This window comes from Triturus cristatus, chromosome 3_1 (genome assembly GCF_964204655.1).
Source record: "Triturus cristatus chromosome 3_1, aTriCri1.1, whole genome shotgun sequence".
In the NCBI taxonomy this organism is placed as follows: Eukaryota; Metazoa; Chordata; class Amphibia; order Caudata; family Salamandridae; genus Triturus; species Triturus cristatus.
This window is the reverse complement of record NC_140583.1, coordinates 347,992,559-348,014,458: the sequence shown is the minus strand read 5'-3', so window position 1 is coordinate 348,014,458 and position 21,900 is coordinate 347,992,559. Positions and strand designations below refer to the sequence as shown.

The following is a 21,900-nucleotide window of genomic DNA, read 5'->3' as shown; positions in this document are numbered from 1 at the left end:
TTCGACGCTGAGGATTTCGAGCCAGAGCCGGAAGGCTTCTATTTGTGTCTTGGGGCAGAGCGCTCGAAACGTTTTCCCTGTGCTGACCTTGGCCCGCAGGCAGAGGAAGGATTGGAGCCTTTTTTGTCTTGTGCTGTGTGGGCAAGGGGACTTCTGTACTCACGGTACGCTGACCCAGTGTAACCTGCTCCTCTTCTTCCATGTCGGAGTTGGCCTTGGACACTGAGATGTGTTCTGCTTCCTTGGCTCCTTGAGCTTGTAGTTCTTCTCGATCGGAATCTCCACCAAAAATGTGCAGTATGGAGCCGCCTTGATGTTGCATCTTGTGACGTCAAGCCAGACGGTCACAAAGCATCTTCTTCAATCAAAACGATCGGCACGCGTCACAGTCTTTCTTGTTGTGTTCCGGGGATAGACAGAGGTTGCACACTACGTGCAGGTCGGTGCGTGAAACTTGACACGACACCTGGGACAGAGTTTGAATGGAGTACATTCCATCAACTGCTAGAGAACCCGGCGTGGGTAGGCCCAAAGGCCCTCCAAGAGTTTTCCGATCGAAGGACTTTGAGTCTAAACGATTCGCGGAGAATGGGAAACGCCATTGAGAAACAATACCGTCGAGGGTACTGGATTGCGTGTCGAAGGGAACCCGAGAAACGGTGCCGAAACAGAGCTCAGCAATTCACATCCGAACCCGATGGCAGAAAAAAACAATCTAACCACAGAGCCGATGTCCATGTGCACTACCACCAAAAGGAGTCGCCGCCCACCTCGTGACTGGAAAAGACCCCTTCGAACAAAAACAAAGTGCAAACATCCGGACCCAACACTAGATGGCAGGCTATGCAAAGCATGTGATTTACAGCTCACATGCCTCAAACACATATATAACGAGATAGCTCCTTTGAGTCAATCATTTATTGGTCTCGCTATATAGATGACATCTTTTTTTATATGGACTAACTCTGAGTACATACTCGTGGAACTTGTTTCATGGTTGAACTCCTGTGACCCCAACATTTGGTTTACTAGTAACTATAGCAAAAGTCAAGTTGAGTTTTTAGATATCTTGATTAGACACAACAACAGGCAACTAGAAGTAGATCTCTATGTTAAACCTTCAGCTAGAAACACTATTACATTTTGACAGTTACCACCCCAGGGTGCAAAAACAAAGCATCCCGTTTGGACAATTCCTGCGTCTCCTTAGGAATTGTACAACTGTGTCCGATTAAGATACCCAATCTTTCATGATAACAGAGAAGTTCATAACCAGGGGCTATTCGAGATGGCCAGTTTATGAATCATATAAAAGAGCACGTTTCTACGACAGGGATCGCTAACTAAGAACACAACCTACTCGTGAGGTCTCGCATCTGGTTTGTGTCACACGTCATTCCACTTTGAATGGAAAAAAAAAAAATCTGACAAATTGTGAATTCCAACCGGCACATTTTAAATACTTTTAAATCAAAGAAAGGAGTTAGTTCCTCTATGAGGCAGATGTACTGCGAGCCACTAACTGTCTATTTGAGTCGCTGGGGGACCTCTATTTCAGATCGTAATGCCCTCACACACCTGTTAGGGTGTCATGCTTCATCATAGGGCGCTCTGCGTCAGACCGGCGCTGCAATGTCTGGCGGGCCTGGTGGCATCTTTGGCGGAGTTCTTTTGATCTGAGAACGCCGTATGTGAATGGTGTGAGTGTGGGCTCAAATAAAGTGAGTAGTGGTGTGTGTAAAGTGACACAGTGATTTAAAATAGGCACCAGACCTATGAACATTTTAATTCAGAAATGGGACCGGGACTAAGTAAAAGCAATGGGGCCACCAGAAGGTCTTAAGGTACCGGGGTAGCTCTTATGTGTATGTGGTCAACTTGTTTCGTGCCATCGGGGCTCCAAAATGAAGCGGCACTTCTTCAGGACCAAAGATCTCTAAGAGTGGTCCCCAAGATGAGGACCTAGAGTTGACCCCCCTATATGTGGGGGGGAGTTCAATATGTAAATGCCTGGTTCCAAATTCAGGAACCGGCAGTGTCTCTCCACCTCACTCAGTGGGTAGTGTTACTTCATAGATGTAGGGGAGGAGCCCAACCACTCGAAGGGGCCAACGAATCGTGGTTGTGGGAATTCGGGTAATTCCATTAGCTCTTCTGTTCCCCAATCTTTGATTAAACATTTTAAATACTGACACGATGACACTCCAAAACTTCTTAAGCCGATGTTTGCTAATCTTCTCAATAAAAACATCAAAGATATTTGTTCGCCCTAAGTTGGCAGGGTATGCCAAGACGTGGGCCTCTTGCTCATTTTGTCACTGGATTTAAGCTAGCCTGGCTGATGAGGGCTGTTAGCCTGAAACCGGTCCCAGGATGCTTGTTTCCGGCCCAGGGAAGACATGGCTTGGCAGTTCGGGATGGACTGTTCCCATGAGGCGCAAGGTCAAGACTGATTTGCATATAGCTGTGTCTGAACAGGGGTGGTGAAGTGAGCTAAAGAACAATGATGTATTCAACCCAGATCTGTGCTTGGGGTGAGTGTCTGAAAAGGTTCAGCGCTCTGTCCATCATCTCCTTGTGTTTGCTTTGTTTGCCCTAAGTTGGCAGGGTATGCCCAGACGTGGGTCCCTTGCTCACTTTGCCACTGGATTCAAGCTGGCCTGGCTGATGAAGGCTGTTAGCCTGAAACCGGTCCCAGGATGCTTGTTTCCGGTCCAGGGAAGACATGGCTTGGCAGTTCGGGCTGAACTGTTCCCTTGAGGCACATGGTCAAGACTGATTTGCATATAGCGGTGTCTGAACTGGGGGGGGGGGGGGGGGGGGGGGGGGGCGAAGAGAGCTAAAGAACGATGATGGATTCAACCCAGATCTGTGACTGGGGGTGAGTGCTGAAATGTTTCAGCGCTCCGTCCATCTCCTTGTGTTTGCTTCACTAGAATATCTGGGCATCTCTCAGATATTAGAACTTCTGAATTGTCAGCTCTGTTGGTTAAACAGTGCTTGGAGCTCAATCATGAACCAGACAACATCAAATGGTTCATTCTGGAAAAAAATCAACCACTCAAAGAACCCTTTCAGTATTGAAGTCAGAAAACTTAGAGAAGTATTTTGGATTTTTTCTTTAAATACTTGCAAAAAGGGTTTAAATAACAAATCACCTTGGGAAACATGCCATTCAATATAATAATCTACATTAACATATACCTTTTGGTTTGTCAGTTACCAAATTTTCGGCATATGATATATTTTTGTTAGATTATTTTTTGAATTTTCATTTGTGTTCCTTCTTGCACAATCGTTATTTTATACTTTGCTTAGGACTCGCAGATTATTTGACGTTTTCCATCTTTTACAGAGGCTGCTACCTGTTCCTGCAGTTCTCTCTCGATATCTCTGATCAGGAACATGCAGGTTCGTATTTAGTTGAACCAAAAGGAGGGAAGTGCAGGCAATTTTTTTATCCAGGTCCAGCATACATGCCTGATGGTGAAGCTCTACAATAGTGGTATGCAGTTCCTAAGTATTAAACTAAAGGTTGTGTATGCTCATTGGCTCCACGTGGTGGTGTAGAGTCAAAGAGAAGTGGTGAAGAGTCTTCTCCTATTCGGAAAAAGACCCTCACACACCCAGGCAGCTAGGTGTCTTGCTTCATCATCGGGTCTGCTCCTTATCGGGTCGGCGCTGCAATAACCGATCGGCACCCGAAGTGGGGCCTTCCTGGCGGAGATCTTTATTCCTTATGCCGGTGTGTGAAGTGCGTGTGAGGGCCCTAGGTCAGAGTAGGTGATAGTGGTGTGTAATAAAGTGGGTTAAAATAGGGGAGGTGGTCCACTCAAGATAATTTTAATGAAATGTGGCCCCTACCCTAATTAAAAGTGAAAAGGACGCGTGCTTTCACTCTAAGGATGTGAAATATATGCGCTTTGTCAAAAAGGTCAACATGTTTCTTGCCCCTTAATCTGTTAGATGGCAATTCGTCAGGACCAGTTAGGATCTACCTACACTTATTGGTAGTGGTCAACAGTGGTGTGAAGTGAGAAATTGACCACCATTACAGCACCCAAATAAGTGGTACCTGTAGATCTAAAAACACAACCCCATTAGGGTCAATAATGTGTGGCATCAGTACCGGCTCGTGTAGACACTAATATGTAGTGTCGGTTCCTCTAGAACGAGTAGGCGGTCCGGCTTTGTGAGGGTAGGACAACCGCCTACTCATCCTTTTTGGGATAGACATTTTTCACACAGCATGGTATCAACCTTTGCAGTCACAGCCTGCTTTTGCCATTAAGCTACTTGGGCTGAGGCAGTGGTGACTTCCCCTAACAGACCACCTTTTAAAGCCATTTTTGTTTACTTTTCTCTTTTTCTTTCTTTCTTTTTCTCTTTTATTTCATCCTTTTTTCTTTTTCTTTTTTATTCCAACTTGTCTACTCACACATACAAATATTAAGTATCTTGTTTCTCTGTTTTCTTGTTAAAAATGCACATAGAACAGGATTCATTTGTTGCCACGTCTACAGATTACTTGATCTTCTGCATCATGTGCCATTAGGCGCAACAATAATACAAAGTGTACTAAGAGAGCATTTAGCGAGTCCACATTTTTCCATTGTGCATTTGCACATTTCTAACTAGTACATATTTTTTTTACATATGTAAGATTATTTGCAATTGTTAGGTTTTCACACCCCATTAACCTAATATTACAGGTTTGTATCAACTCAATTAAAGTATATATTTATTGTTTTCACATGTTCTTCAGGTTTGTTTATTAATATTTATTTCATTCTATTTTCTGGTTGCCAAGGGGTATTAACTCACATGTATTGCTTGTTTCCCTTGCCCTTGGAACCATTATCATTTTCAGGGGGTCCATCTTTGTTCGCATTGATTTCTTTGTGTTGCTACTGATGTGATGTAGGCGGAGACTGCTTTGTGCTTTGGTGTCTCGGTCTGAAAACCACCTCCTCCTGTAGGTTCTCTAGTTGAAGGGTGGTCCTCTTCATGGCTGACCCCTGAACTGTAGGGAGCACACGGATTTTGCTGTATAGTTGTCTTTATTAATTTGTTGCAGTGTGTCTGCTGCTTTGCCAAATAAATGTTCACTGTCAAACGGACTATTGACTATGTTGGCATGTACTTCATTCTTGAAGCCTGATATCTTCAGCCATACATGATGTCTCAATGTTGTTCCTGTCACCAACTGTCTTGCTGCTGTGTCTGCAGCATCTAGTGCCTACTTTAGGCATGTGTTTGTAATTACTTTCCCTGCTTCAGCCAGGGTTTTCACTCTTTTTTTATATTGTTCAGGTAGGTGCTTTGTTAGTTCCGCTATTTCTTTCCAGTTCTGATGGGCAAATCTGTTCACTAAAGCATTTGAGTCTGCTATCCTCCATTGTGTTGCGGCTCCTCTTTCTAATTTTATTCCCATCTAATCAACATTATATCAATTATTTTGCTTTCCCTAACTGCCGGTGGGCCAGAGGTAGTAAGAATATTTTCCCTCTTCTTGGCTTTGGCTGCGATTATTCAATCTGTCAAAAGATTGGCCCTGCTATGTGCTGGATCTTTGTCGGACTGTTTGTACTTTTTCTCCATCCTAGGAGTTACTGCTCTGCATGTTGCTGGTAGCTTAGGAAGGCATTGGACCTTAGTTGTAATGGTATCAATGTTTCCAGGAAGTAACAAGTTTGTGTCTTTTCCTCCTCCATCTGCGCCCCATACCCTTCTGCAGCTTTTGTGACTAAATGGTTATACATGGCCACATCATCTGTGGGCAATGAGCTTGAAGGCTTTCTCGAGATGCTACCATTGGTCTTCGATGCCTTTGAATTCCTCGGTGTCTTGATATTGACTTTGTCCCTCTGTCTCCTCTTCTTCGTATAAGCGCTCTTGTTGTTGTTCTTCCTGAGGCTCAGGTGTGAGGGGTGGCTCTAGTTCTGCTGTATTCTTCCCTTCTCTTTACTCTTCCGTCTAAGGCTTCTATGAAATCCTGAATCGAAATCTTTAATTTTTGTAGTATGGCTGCCATTCGGCTTCAAGCCATCTTTTCTTGTGCTCGATTTCAAGTGTGTGTTCTTCGGTGTCAAAAGCAAGAGGTGGTCTCTTTTTTTCATGTTGAAGTTTCAGCTTCTGTTAGCGCAGCTGCTGTGTTTTTTTTTTTCTCCACTTCGTTCGTCCTTTGAGGTCTACGTTTTTTCGGCACCTCTCCCACCTGCAGCATACTTTGGATGGGACCCTGGAGGATCTTTGTGCTTTGTCTTGCATTCGGTCGGTAACATAATCAGCGCCACCGCTGACTTTCGTTTGAGAGTAGGGTTTTGACCCGATCACCATTATCTTTTTCAGCGTTACTGGTTCGTGTTTTTCTTCGCTCTTCTGTGTTTTTTCTTGACGTCAGAGCTTCTTCGGTAGGGTTATCTTCCTCCTCACTCGACAACCCTAAATCTCAAAATGAGATAGTGTCTTTTAGGACCTGCATAGCATAGTGTGCATGCCTCTGCTTGTCTTGGGTCTTCAGCGTCCTCGCCATGAACTCCATGCAGGCCTCGCAGGACCTCAAGTCATGGTGATTAGGTAGGCAAAGATTGCAGACTTGATGGCAGTCTCTCAGCACAAACCTGTGGTGGCACAGTGGGCAGAACCAGAACGGAGTCTTCTCCATTTCAGGCCAAGCAGGGGTCCCCCTGAGCACGCACTCTGTCTCTCGACAACAAAAAATCCACCAAATTCAGTTTTGCTTGAAGTTCGTAGGTATCACCGCCTTTGTTTTGCCACAATTTTTGTCCACTTCCCTTTGACAAAAAAACTCCCTTGCTTCTTTTTATTCTTCCTGTATTTTGGAGATCTTTCCGATGCTTTTAAACCCAACGGCGGGAAATAAGATTAAGAAAGAAGATGGCGACCAAGAGTGAGGCTTCCAGGGAAGGTGTCCAACGTCATAGGAGGATGGAACAAGCACCAAATGGTGAAGGGCAGCGACACTGACCAACAGTAAAAAAAGAAAAAGAGAGAAGAAGGACTACTATACACAAGAAATTCCGGACCCAACCTCTGTATGACGTAATAATGCACAACATGTGAATCCTGAAAAGATTCACGCTGCAAAACTGTCGTTCCTCAAATACCTGTGATCCATAATATAACACTAGAAAGAAGAGAACTTCACAAAACATTTTTCCATGTCTCACAGTGGTATAAATCACTAAATATCCAACTGTGTTTCTATTCACCTAGTAACTGAATACACATTGCATAGAGTGAATGACTTACCGATAATTTTTCTCTTGTTCATAATGCTGTTGGATGACTGGCTTTTGAGCACCTACTGGAGCAAGTGCAGGCTTGGGTGCTATTTCTGGGAGCTGTAGAAAAATACTTGGACATTTAATTTTGCATAACATATTATTTCTCACATCAATTGTTTTTAGTGCTGGGGACCCAGCAAAGGTCTACATCTGTTACTAGAGCTACTGAATAAGAGAAATCTAATCCAAAAATAATCTACTTTCACCATTTTAAATGGCCCTTGGCCTCAAGCAAGTGCCTACATAAAACACTCTGCTTCAAGTTCTAACAGAAACATTTCAATGTTGTACACAATGAAAAATTGACATATACATCAATATTCAAGAATGGTGGCAAGGCAACAGTGATGATGGTGAGATTTTGAATGTTAAAATCAGAGTATCAGGTCTTTGCCTTGAACACTCTACACAAATTATTACTCTTTGCTCACGTAACTAGGTAGTAAAGCTTGGATGCAAAATGCAAAGCAAAAAACTTTTCTGTTTCCTAACAATTAATTCATTTTACAATTCCCTCTTTTTAATTTGCTCAAAAGATTAAGTACTACTTTTTTTTTTTTACAGTCGAGGACTGTTTATTTTTAATCTTGTGTTTACTCAATTCTATATTACTAGTTTAACTAATTAAAGTCCAGTGTTTAACATTTCAGCTTTCTCCCATATCAAGTAGTGTACAGGTCTGTGTTGCAAAATAATGTTAATATAAAACACAAATTTAATGCACCCTCTATGAGTCAATATATTTTCAATGCTTTCCAAACATATGACATAGTTAACATTCCTCTAGCCCAGCACCCGATCCCCACCAGTGCAGTACCCTGTATAGCTTCTCGCCCTGTCAAGAACAACTTGTGATAGCAAGTTCAAATATAATCCCGTTGGCCTTGGTGAAAATATGCTGTGAGTAGCTGAATGGCCCTTAAAATTATCGGGCAATAAGTCGCTAAACAAAAAGTCCACCACAGGTCCCCACATTTTCTCTCAGTGCTGTTGATCTCCAATGGTGCTATGGGTAATCTTTCCATTTCTAGGATGCACAAAACTCTACCATACTATTCATGCAACGTTAGTACCTGTACCAACCCCCATCTCGCCAAGATCATTTGATTGGCAGCCAGTCAAAGCATTCCTCAGTTTAGAACAAATATTTAGCCTACCCAACTTCGTCTCAGGCATCCGTCAAAGTACTAAATTGGCTCTCTCCCTCGGGATCCGTGAAGCAAGGATAATACTGACAGCCTTAAATACCTGCTACCAATAATACTTTATTCCTCAACACTCCTAAGTACATGTTGAAGCAGCTTCCAATGGGAGCAGTCCCTCGAGCAAGGCTACGATTTGGTCTTGAAAACTGCATGAAGTAGGCTTGTGGTCCAGGGACAATGCGCATGCCATGCCTTGTTCCCTCATAAGCATTACAAAAGATAAATTCCCATTCTGATATCCAGAGAGAGTCCAAATCTGCTAACCAACAGCCTAAGCTGCGAAGTACATTTAATGGCCATATATTCCTCTATGAGAATTTTGCAGTTTTCAAATATTGAGTGTGTGCCCGCCTCTACTCTTTGTAATAGCTTTTCAAATGCTGTCGAGAGGTTGTGCTGTTGCAGTCTTATCTTTTTTTGCAAAACTCAGTACTTGAGTATTGGTATTCATACCTTATAAGACTCAACCAGTCCATAGTCCAATTTAATTTGTTCAAAAATCTTAAAGTTCACATTTTTAAACCCGTCACCTATTTAAATATATCTGTCAGTCAATCTCCACTGTATGAAGGCATCTCTATCGAAGCATCAAATTCTGGGTTCCTAAAAAATGGGGTAAATGGTGACCGGTTTTTCTCCAAGACCTGATGGTTCACCCACTGCATGTCATACTTTGAAAGTAACTTTTGTAATGGGTGACTATGAAAGGTAGCAATAGCTGTGTTTGGGGTTCGTCCATGGGACTTCCTATTAATAATCCCTTACAAGAAAGTGGTTGATAAAGCATTACTGGTGTTCTATCTCTGCCTTTGACCATTCTAAAAGACAGCTAAGATGAGCAGCTTGGAAGTAGATTAAAAAGCTTGGAACCCCCAGACCGAGTAGTGGTTTTGAATGATATTCTTTTCTTCTTCCCACCCTCTTTGTAATTGCAGAACATTCTTAGACGGTATCATTTGAACAAGAAAAATCCCTGGGAAGCATCAACATTTTAATTGAGGCAATATGTCTGCACTATGAGAGAGAATGGTAATGCCAGCTCTGGAGTTCTTTCTGGAGTCCAATCAGCAATGGGAGGAAATCAGCATTGCGTATTGATCAAGAATATTTTCACTATTTTTTCCCCGGCTATTTGTCCCCTTCCATGCTCATGACGGAACGGTTCCGTCATGAGCATCGGTTGAGCTGTGCTCATGACGGAACCGTTCCGTCATGGCCCCGCCAGCGCTCGAACCCTTCAGCACCGCGGAGGAATCCGCGCAGCGCTGAAGGGGTTAATTGTGGGCACATTCCAAGAGAATGGAGAATGAGCTTAAAGCTATTGTTCCTCATCTCAAGAGTTGTTTAAACTTAAGGTTTCAAATCTGGCCATGCGAGCCTGCGAATCCGCTCATGTTCTTCTATAGGTGGTCATAGGTTAGTCAGGGTAACTAGAATATTGTAAGCTAAAGGAGAAAATAAACATTTGACCTGTCAAATTCTTTACTTGTCTTATAGAGACCATCTCCCAATAACCACCTTTCGTATTTGCTGAGTCAAAGACCCTTAGTATGGTGTGGAGCAGGAAACAGAGGGCAATCCTGCGGTGCCCCACAGTATGTCTCCCCTTAAAAAATTGAGATAGGTCAAAGTTAAACACATAAGACACTGCACCATCTAATGGGAAGGCCATTATCTTGGTTGATTTATTTTTGCATAAATATTTAAAAGGACTACTGCTTTGTACACTCAGTACATTAAGACACTTGCTAGGTTTGCTGATTGCAATCATTACTAGCTCCAAAATGGGCTGGGTGATGGATTTCGAAGTTTTAAACTCTGAAGAGGCACCCCAATAGAAAAAGGCTGCAACATGGTTTGTTCAAATTTCCATAATACTAGCGAGATCTCCTCCTAAGCTATGGAGGACTTGCAGTCCTCCAACTCTTTCTTGCTCAACCATCTCATATGGTCATCCTTTTGGGGTGAGGTTATGAATTCTTTATCAAAAAAGATTTTGAAATATTGGTGGGAAAGCCTTAATCTATCAGAGACTCTAACTGGCATCTCTCTTTTAAATTCATACCTACTTTTCCATAATATATCTGTTTTAGCTTTAGTAGCATACATCCAACCTTATTAGTTACAAGTGCATTAAACTGACTCCTCAGCATCAACATTTTCCTCTGCACAGTTTAAGAGTTAGTTGTCCAGTTTCATATGTTCCTGTGTTACAGAGCTGCTAACAGACCACCCCATTTTCTGAAGCCTTGCTGCGACCATTATCAGATGTGCCTTTGCCATAGCTTTACATGCATCACAGACAGCTCTCAAGCCATCCTCTTCTTTGTGGGCATTGATCAATCACATGTGAGAAATTTTTGTGCAAACTTATTTGATCAATGTTTAATTAAAAAAACAGATAAAGTTTGGTATATTGTGGCTATAATGGTGGATAGGAGTGATGAGCTAAAGAAAATGTAGCAAATTCGGGTATATTTTATATGCATGTGAAAGCTGAAAATCAAGACTTGAGCTGTTTGGTTTCTCTCTCCGCATATCCACATAGCTCAGATTCTCAATCTTCCATGTCAGCCTTTTGGGCATGACTCCTGATCATGTTCAAGGACCTTATCTATTCTCAGACTTCTTTCTCCAGGATGCCTCACTATTATTGCCTCCAAAGGCCTCATCTTGGTGGCTCCAGTAGATCATCCTGCTACTCAGCATTGGGATTAGCTGTGTGCTCAATGAGATCTGTCTCCTTGGAGATTGGGTTAAACAGCAGCTCACTACTATACCACGGGGGGGAAGGGTCATCCTTGCTCTCTAGTGCTTCTGTCCAACCTCTCATTCACTGATCCTCTTTATCAGAGGCACTAGAACTGAGGCCACGCTACCATCTCCTCAGGGTTGCCATTTTGGTAAGTGCAATAGTGAGGGAGAGTGACGCCTTTTCTTTGACTTTACTTGCGGACCAGGTCTCAAGCTTTTGCCACTTAGCTAAGTGAGTCACTGCCATTCATAGTGCTGCAGGGAAGTGTGTGCAAGGGGTCCGCAGAAGCTGGCCAGATTGGGGGCCTTTACTGATGTCTTGGTAGTCTTTCAGTCTTCTGAGTAAAGAGAGATTCTTGCATTGCACAGGAGTAACACAAGAGAGTTACAGTTTTAAAATAATGTATGTGTTAGAAATTAGATTTGTGGTTGGTTCGGCATGCGGCTAAGCCAGGCAGCTCCCACCACTCTAGTCAGGGCAAGGGAGTTACACACTGAAGATGACCCATGCTCACCCCATTAGTAGCTTGGCAGAGCAGTCAGGCTTCTCCGAGAGGCAATGTGTAAAGCGTTTGCGCAACACTCTCACAGCAGCGACACACTAGGCACACCACAAAAGAAACTCCACACAAGGTTATATAAAAACAGCTTTTGTATTATCCATAAAAACACATAAGAACACAATCACATATATTACACTGTGCCACTGGCACTCGTCATGACTTCACAGGGATTACATAAATCACCAAGCCAAACGGGTCATAACATCATCAGGCTGACCAGTAAGTACTGGTAGGATCACACTTAGCATAAACTCTAATGTATAATCAACTTCAGTAGTGCACTATAGTAAATATCTGTAGAGTGCACACATTCTAAATCCATCAACATGCGATGAGGACATCACCTTGTAATATGCTAACACATTAGCCAAACATCACATAAGGGAATCATATCCTCCCAATATCATCATGACCACGAAGGGTACAGTATCCCTGCACGCCTATTATACTTATAGGGTAACCCTTATCCACAGCGCGTAACACAGAAACCTCCATGCCCCTATTACAGGGAATGTGGTAACACCTTTTCCCCTCGTAGGCTCCTGGGCTACCTGCCGCCTACCACAAAGATTGCAGTACTGTTGAGGAGCTTCCTCCCTAAACACCTCATATGAAACTCCAGGAATACACATTACTTTGCAGAGAAATTATGCAATCTGGTCACTAGTTATGCACGTAATTAACTTTCCTAGAAAAATTTGCAATGTTCCAGGTGAGAACAGATAACTGGTCGTGTCCTTGTTTACCCACGGCTAACCGGCCAGGCCTGAAAGCGGGGCCTCTCCACTTAACTTGTGCCGGGAGCAGGACTATCGGCTAATGGCGACCTGGCCTGCCTCTCCTGATAGGGGGACAGAAGAAGAATAGCCAAGGGACGGGTCCATTCCTCTGGGACCAGTACCTCAGGTTTGGCCATTGGGGAGCACACCCTCCTGGTTAACTCACGCAGCACAGTGTGGTGGCTTCTGTGTGTATCAGCCCGTCAGGGGTGCGGCAGAGAGACTCCTGCGGCCCCTGGCCGCGCCCGCACCCCGGCACTGTGAATCGCAGCCCTCTGGACTCTGCCCTCTTGCAGGCCGCTGTCCCGATGACGGCAACGACAGGGAAGGCTCTGGCTGACGTCCGAGCTGCCAGGTACTGTGCGCATTCTCTGCTCCTAGTCAGGCAAGCCCGGGGCGACGTCTGGGTCTGCGCAGAGCCCGCCAACTGCGCAGACATGAGGCGTCGATCACAGGAGGTATAGAGGAGCTCCCTAAGCAGTCAAGCCCGGGGCAGCTTCGGTGGTGGCACAAAAATCAGAGTGCTGGCTGGTAATTGCACAAACTCTTCTTTGTTTCAGCAGCAATACAGCACGGGGCACTTCAGCAGAGTCCCCTGCTGAACTGTGATTGCTGCACGCCACAGGGTGCTGGCCAGGCAGCCAGAACAGCAATTTACACTAGCTCCCACAACAGCGCTCTTCCAGGACCTGTCCAGCGCTCCACATGCGCTGTTCCAAATCACAGGGCGAAGAGCACGGTGCTCACCACACGCCACTCCAAATCACTCAGGGCAAGCCCCTCAGCCCTGGGATGGGAGATCCCGGAGGCTACCAACAACCAGGCACAGGCATGCCAGCACTAAAGGCTCTAAAACACAGTGGCAGTCCTTCTTTCTACCCAGCAAACAGCAGGTCAGCTCTCTGGTTCAGCAAGGCCCCTGGTGGTTCCTCCTGACAGTCTGTAGCCAGCAGCATCTTTGGCAGCCCCAAGCAAGCTCAGTTCAAAAGACATGGGGTCACAACCCCAATACTTATACTCCACAACGTCTTTGTTCACTGCTGTCACAGAGCTCTGACCCCCGCCCAAACCTGTTGTGGGGGGCACTTTGCATGTGCACAACACTCCACCTTGTAAGTGTAAGCCCTGGCCCCAGACACACCACAGGGGGGCAGAGCTGTCATTGTGGAAGGCAGGCACAGCCCTATTCATGTGCGGGTGCTACTTCTCCAACCATTCCAAATGCAGACCAGGCCTATTCAGCCTAGCGCGGACTCATCCAGACTCTCTGGAGCCACTGCACCTTCCCAGCCCCTGTCACTCCAAGGCCAGACGGTCAATACACAACATGCAGGCACAAAGACACATAGCACACAGAAATACCATTTTTAAAAGTGCCATTTCTAAAATAGTGATAATAAATCCGTGAACACCAATACGCCGCATTTATCACCACTATTCCAAACATACCAAACCTGATCACACTACCCCTCTCATGTCAGGAATTACCACTGAAGCACATATAAGGGAATCCCCCATGCATTCCTATGAGAGGGCAGTCTCACAGCAGTGAGAAACCAAATAGGCTGTTTGTTACTACCAGGACATGCCACACAGTTAAGGCACATGTTCTACCTTTTACCTACATTGCACCCTGCCCATAGGGCTAGTTAGGGTCTACCCTAAGGGTGACTGATATGTAGTAAAAGGGGAGTCACGGATGTGGCAACCACTTTATGTGCAACGTCACAGCGGCAGTAAACTGCGCATGCAGGCCCTACAGTGGCAGAGGCCTGAGACAGGTTTGAAAGGCTACTTTGGTGGGTAGCGCAAGCAGCGCTGAAAGCCCACCAGTAGCATTTAATTTACTAGCCCAGGGTATATGAGATACCACTGTACAAGGGACTGATAGGTAAATTAAATATGCCAAACAGGTGTAGACCAATCTTATCAAGTTTACAATAGAGAGCACACGCACTTTAGCACTAATCAGCAGTGATACAGTGCCCAGAGTCATAAAACCTATGACAGGTCAGAAAAAAGACAGAGGAAGGCAAAATGATCTGGGATGACACTGCAAGAAGGGCCAATTCCAACAGTATGCAACAGGTAAAAGAGAGCATTTGTTTAAAATCAGGGGCTATACAAGGTTGGAGTAACTGTAGCTACACAGTGCTGCAAGACTAGACGGAACAATTAAAGATTTCAGTGAACCTTTTCTCCGTACAGCACTAGACAATAGTAATAAACACTGAACAATCAAGACACAGTAGCAGGAAGCGCTTTGTTAAAATATGAGAAATAATTAAAATGTAAGAAAAAATTATCCTGGTACCCACCCTGAGGAGTGGACAATGGGCCCCCTCATGGAGTCTACTAATCTCCACCCTGTGATGTTACAAGGACTCTCACCCACTGGGATTCCAAGTAGATATAGAGGATACTAATTTCCTTAGGGCATCTCTACCTGATTTCAACTTCGTCAGGGTGCGCTTTGAAAATAAAATGAACCCTCAGGACACGCAGTCTATTTTAAATCTAGGATACCACCCAAAAACCAAAGAGCTCCCTTGGATACCAAGGTAAAGCTTGGCTAGATACACAAGGTATCTGGAGGAGGACTCTATGATGAAGCATGCCGCTTGGAATCCCAGTGGGTGAAAGTCCTTTTAACACCATAGGTGATCCCCTTGGGCGGGTACGGAGAGATAGGCTAAGCACAGTAGGAGTTCCCTCCTAGTTTTTGGACAAACTAAATGGAACACAATTTTGACCAACAGGAACGTGGTTTGGGCACCCAAATATAATAAAAACTGTACTCATGTATATCAAAGAAAAAACTGCAATATGGTGAAGGAGTGATCTTGAGTTTAAAAGCATGGGAGAAACAGATAAGTTGAGCAAGTGGGGGAGTATTGGGGAGGAGGGGGAGATAAAAGGCCTGAAAGCCAGCTATTTAAAATATGGGTCTGGTAATTGTTGCGGCAAGAACACTTGATGCTGTGGTAGATGTAGAGAATAGATCTCATTTTTGATATCTTCCAGACCCTTAGAATTCTGTTGGAAATTTCACTTCACACATGAGCACAATACTAGATTACACAGCTGGAACTGGAGCAATAACATGAGATACCAGGATAGACAGCCTACTTGGAGGAAGTCGGTTTACAGGGCAAAAGTGGCATATGCAGAGAAGCAGCACCACAAATTGGTGAAGAAAACCTAACATTACTGAAAAAAGCAGAGTGGAGAGCAGAATGATAGAGTAAAGCTGAAAAATTTCATTCAACTGGTATACTTCTTAAGGGTACAAAAATAAGCATTTCAGAAAAGGTAAGATAGTGAGGAGTAAAACCACAGTAATACCTTAACTAGAAAAAAAACTAGATAAATAAAGCGTGAGGCAAACAAAAAAGGCTTTAGGAGCAGAAGCCTGAAAAAGGAGAAGAAAAGCCCAGATATTAAGCCGATGTACCAAACAGGAAAGCTCTGCATCAGATAAATGAATTGGAAGGCACCTTCCCTGAGAACCTAATTCAAAACTTCTTTGAGTAACATGGAGCAAAAGGATAAAACAGGATAACACCAGTTAGCCTTCAGAGTTTAATTGAAAAATGCCTGCATAGAAATAGCTACACAACTAATGAAAACTAAAAAATATACACATTTTTGCAATAGTTATTAACTACCTCCACCAAATTGTCTCACAATCTTTTGCCTTACCTCCGCATTCAAACTCTTCTTCCTCACTCCCCCGGCCAGTGAATGCATACATTTCTACTGCTGTGCTCCTTTCAAGGAATCTATTTAATATATATTTTCATCTGTTTCTGTTAGCCTTTTGTTTGGTTTGCAATAAATTAATAATCAACTGAATACAAGGAAACTGACAACTTAGTAACATGAGGTCTGCAAGCTTGAGGTGGTGAACACGGGCAAGGTGAAGATACACGATGAAAGGAAATGACGGGGCAGGCATCTGAGTTGGAATTCTATGTAAGCGGGAATCTGAATATACACCTACACCATGACATCCTGACTCCAAAACAAAAGGATGATGTTACTTACCCAGTAAAGATCTGTACTTGGCATGTAGATCTGTAGATTCAAAGGCTTTGCATACTCCTGCCATTTCGTGTTGGCTCCGGATGTTTGCAAGTTGTTTTTCTTCGAAGACCTCTTTCCTAATCATGAGGTAAGGTGACTCCTCCTTTCGGTGAGAATGCACATGGCCATCGACTCCATTGTTAGATTGCTTTCCCACAAAAGGGTGAGAATGGATTAAGTAAGCGTAGTATATGGATGTTCATGCGTATAAATGTACAATGAAGAGCTGCAACAACTACAGGTACCAGAGGAGGCGGGTGGGTGCATGTGAATCTACAGCTCTACATGCCAACCACAGATGCTTACTGGGCAAGTAACATTATCAGTTTGAGGCATGTGTGCTGTAGATACACGTGCTTTGCATAGACTATAAAGCAGTATACTCCCAAAGCGGTGGCTAACCAGTAGATGATGCAGTTGTTTGGAATAGTGTTTTAAGTACTATTTGGCCTACATTAGCCTGGTGTTCTGCTAACACATCTACACAATAGTGTTTGGTAAAGTTGTGTGGTGTAGACCATTTAGCTGCTTTACATACGTCAGCTAAAGGGATGTTACCTAAAAAGGCCACAGAAGCCCCGACTTTGTAAATGGAGTGCACTCTAGGGGGTATAGTCAAAGTCCTTTTGGCTTTAGCTTTGCATGTCTGAATGCATTTAACAATCCATCTCGCAATACCAGATTTAGAGATAGGATTGCCTTTATGAGGTGGAGCAAATGCTACAAACAGTTGTTTCGTTTTGCGTTAGTCCTTTGTTCTATCTATGTAGTATAATAAAGCTCTTAACGTCAAGTGTGTAAAGAGCACGTTCTGCTACGGAATCAGGTTGAGGAAAGAAAACTGGTAACTCAACCGACTGGTTTATATGAAAAGCAGAAACTACTTTGGGAAGAAATTTGGGATTTGTACTGAGAACTGTCCTGTGTAGCTGAAAGAAAGATTCTTCTAGCGTTAATGCCTGTAGCTCACCAACTCTCCTCAGTGATGTGATAGCAATGAGGAAAGATATTTCCATGAGAGGAACTGTAAAGGGCATTTGTGCAATGGTACAAAAGGTGGACCCATGAGCCTTGTGAGGACAATGTTGAGATTCCAGACTTGGAAAGGAGGAATCCTTGGTGGTATTACCCTTTTTAAACCTTCCATGAAGGCCTTGATTACTGGAACTCTGAATAGTGACAGATGTTGCCTATTTTGTGAGTAAGCAGCTACAGCTGCGAGGTGCAAACAAATAGACGTAAAAGTCAGTCCTGTTCGATGTAAATGTAACAAATAAAATTTTGAATAGAAGCGTCTAAAGGATTAATTTTGTTGTTGTTGCAATATACCGCAAATCATTTCCATTTTGCAGCATAGCAAGCTCTGGTGGTAAGCTTTCTTGCTTCTTTTCATACAGTCTGGTGGTAAATTTAAGTACCCAAACTCTATGACTTCAGGAGCCAGATTGCTAAATTCAGTTCTTTGGGATTTGGATGTCTTATTTCTCCATGGTTCTGTGTGAGAGGACTGGAGTTCAGGTGTAATTTTTGATGTGGTCCCAGTGACAGTTCCAACAGGGTGGTGTACCATGGTTGACGAGCCCATGTGGGAAGTTCCAGAATTAGTGAGAGGGATGTTTGGCAGAGCTTCTGAACCACACATGGAATGAGCGGGAGAGAAGCGTATGCAAATATCCCTGACCAGTTCATCCATGGCATTGCCCTTTGATCGCGGGTGTAGGCATTTAGCATTTTCGGCTGTGGTGAATAGGTCTATTTGTGAAAATCCTCACTGTTGGAAGTACGGAAGGAGAACTTGTGGGGGGGGTGGGGGGGGTGGAGTTTACACTCATGAATTTATTGCCTTCTTCTACTGAGGATATCGGCAATTTCATTGTTTACTCCTGGGAGATGTTCTGCCAGAAGATAAATCTTGTGATGGATCTCCCTGTTCCAAATGGCTTGAGCGAGCGTTGACAGTTGGAGAGAGTGCCCCCTCCCCCCCCCTGCTTCTGCATATAATACACTGCTGTCATGTTGTCCATCCGGACTAAGACAGTTTAGGCTAAGAGATGAGTTTGAAAAGCTTTAAGTGCTAGGAAGACAGCGAAGAGCTCTAGATAGTTGATGTGGAGAGTTTTGTGCTTGTTGCTCCACAAGCCTTGTATTGTGTAATCTTTGAGATGCGCCCCCCCAACCTGTTATAGATGCGTCTGCTGTGAGCACGATCTATGGAACAGGGTCGATGAAAGGCTGGCCTGCTGATAAGTTTTGTGGGTTCCACCAATGCAGAGAGCACTGTGTACGGCAGTCTACCAACACTAGATCGGTTACTAGACCCCGTGATTGATTCCAGTGACGTTCCAAGCACTCTTGAAAGGGGGCACAATTGAAGCCTTGCATGGGGTACAATTGCTATGCAAGACGCTATAATTCCTAGTTGTTGCATGTACACTCTGGCTATTAACGCTTGATTGGGTTGAAACTGTAGAGTGGTAGTCTGAATATTGTGTATTCTGGCTACATTGGGAGAAGCTAAAGCCTTGACTGTCTAGAGTGGCTCCTAGGTAAGACTGCATCCGTAAAGGATGCAGGTGAGACTTTTATGCATTGATGGTGAAGCCCAACCGATGAAGTAGACCTATTGTGTTCTGTGTGCGCTGCAAACAGTTTTGGTGAGTGCAGGCTTTGATGAGCCAGTCGTCTAGGTAGGGGAAGACATGTATTTGTTGTCTTCTGAGATGAGCAGTGACTACTGCCAGGTATTTGGTAAAAACTCTGGGCGCTGTAGTTACACCCGAAGGGAAGTACCTTGAACTGTTAGTGCTTGACTGCTATCACAAACCTCAGGTATTTGCGATGAGCTGGATAAATTGGAACATGAAAATTTGCGTCTTTAAAATCTAGAGTACACAAAGTCTGCTGTTTGCAAAAGTGAGAGTACCAGATGAAGTGTCACCATGTGGAAATGCTCTGACACTATGTAATGGTTTAGCTCTCTCAGATCTATAATAGGTCTTGTGGTACTGTCCTTTTTGGGGATGAGAAAGTACAGAGAGTAAACCCTTGAGCCCCGGTACTGTACTGGAACTGGCTCTATTGCTCCTTTTAGTAAAAGGGACTGGACCTCTTTTTCTAGCAAGTGTATGTGTTCTTGAGATAACTTGTGAGAGCGAGGTGGAATGTTTGGGGGATTGCTGGTAAGCTCCAGGCAATAACCATGTTGGATAACTCCAAGCATCCATTTGTCTGATGTTCTAGACTGCCAAATGTGAAGGAATTGCTGAAGTTGTCCCTGACAGGTGTGGTATAATCGGTGGTTAAGTGCGGGCAAGTCACTGTTTGTTGGAGGAAGGAGAGTTATGCAATGTGTTACCTTTACCCCTTCCCCTGAAGTTGTTGCCTCTATAACTTCTTCAGAAAAAACCTTTGGAGGGAGAGGACTGGTTGTTACCCTTGTAAGCTGAGGTATTTTGATCTTTGGGTGTGTTTTCTGACCCTCCTCAGATCAGTTGACTGGGGGTGAGTGCTTGCAATGTTCAACACTCCGTCCATCATCCCCTTTGGTTTTGCATCATGCCATTAAGCATTGGAAGTGATTGTGATGACCTGTGTCTGGATGCTAAGGTCTAAAAAAAATAAATCTTCTAGCAATTCTTTGTAAAGCTCTACCCCATGGTAATGTGCAGCTCTGGCAAGGAGTTCTTGGTGTGATGCATGGTCGTCTGGAGCAGATGGTTTGGCTTGGTAAAGGTCTGGATCAGTATCACCTGGGGGATCAATTGTGTAATCTGTGCATGGATCTGTTGGAATATTCAACCCTCAACATCTGCATCATCATCGTCATGATGAGATTGAGGACAACCCTGAGGTGTAATTTGCAAAGGATTCTCAGGTGGTGACGGAGGTGCTGGAGGTGGAGGCAATGGTATATGAAAAGGACTTGTAGCCACAGACTTTCTCTTCAAGGGTATTTTTTTATCTTGCGTTTCTGAGGTGGCTTTATGTGAATATAGAGCCTCTTGTTTTGGTTCGAATGGTAATGGAATAGTGTCTAATTTCGCATACAAAGGGGTCTCTTTGTGTTTCGGTGCCGGAGTCTTTAGTTCCAAAGTTTTCGGTGTCGACAGAAGCTGATCTTTCGGCGCGGAAGGATTCAGCTCCGAAGGCTGCTTGGCTTTCGGCGTGGAGAATTTCGGCTCGGAGATGGACTTGTGCTTGAAACCGGAGGCTTTCGGCACTGAGGAGGACTTTTGTCGACTCGGTACCGAGCCGGAAGGCTTGACTGGTAGTTTTGTTGCCGGGCCTGGAGTGCCGACTTTGGCCAGGAGGCGGAGGTGGTGCCAAAGCCTTGTGTTTTTTCGGAGTTTGTGGGGGCAAGGGGTCTTCAGTACTCACATCACCTTGTCCCTGTGGCAGTTCTTCGGCATCGAGGTATATCTCGAGCTCCGAGTAGGAGTCTTGCTCGGAGAAGGCTTCCTCCTTCTCTGCTGCCTTGTTGTCTTCTTGTCCAGACTCTTCACCGAAGATGTCCGGCGTGTCTTTGATGCGTTGTCGCTGCATCTCACGACATTGAGCCTGACAATCGCGAAGAGACTTTTTCGATCGGAACGATCTACAAGCGTCGCTGTCTTCTTCCTTGTGCTCCGGAGACAAGCACAAGTTGCACACTTTATGAGAGTCAGTGCAGGATACTTCGCGCAACACTTAGGGCAGAATTTAAACAGAGACCGATCCATCGACGGAGAGCCTCGAAGGCCATCCACAAAGCTTTCCGATCGAAAGTGGATTCCGATGTCGAAACGATATGCGGAAAAGTGGGTAACGTGTACGGAAACAATATCGTCGAGGGTAGAGAGGATAGCGCGTCGAAGGGAACCCGAAGAACGGTTTTGACATGGAGCACGGCAATACACGTCCGAACCGGATGGCGGAAAAAAACAATCTAACAATGGAGTTGATGACCATGTGTACAGTCACCGAAAGGAGGAGTTACCTTTCCTCGTGACTAGGAAAGACTTCTTCGAAGAAAAACAATTTGCAAACATCTGGACCCAACACTAAATAGCAGGAGTATGCAAAACATGTGTATCTACAGCACACACGACGCGAACATATCATTTTCTCATGTATTTCTTTTCAATGGTTTCACAGATACGTTCTCTATCCCTAACCTGCCAGAGCTATTCTTAAATACATACATCAGTCCTTTAATCCTCTATTT

The 21,900-nt window shown here is 44.2% G+C and overlaps 1 protein-coding gene across 14 annotated transcripts in view; it reads right to left on the bottom strand.

Annotated features, from left to right (window-relative positions):
• TJP1 (tight junction protein 1) overlaps positions 1-21,900 on the bottom strand; it is a 1,155,396-nt gene that overhangs the window by 166,395 nt on the left and 967,101 nt on the right. For all 14 annotated transcript variants that reach the window (XM_085644067.1, XM_085644073.1, XM_085644075.1 and 11 more), the window contains one exon: positions 7,276-7,367. In XM_085644067.1, the coding sequence (XP_085500193.1) occupies positions 7,276-7,367 (92 nt within the window). The remainder of the gene's footprint in view (positions 1-7,275; positions 7,368-21,900) is intronic.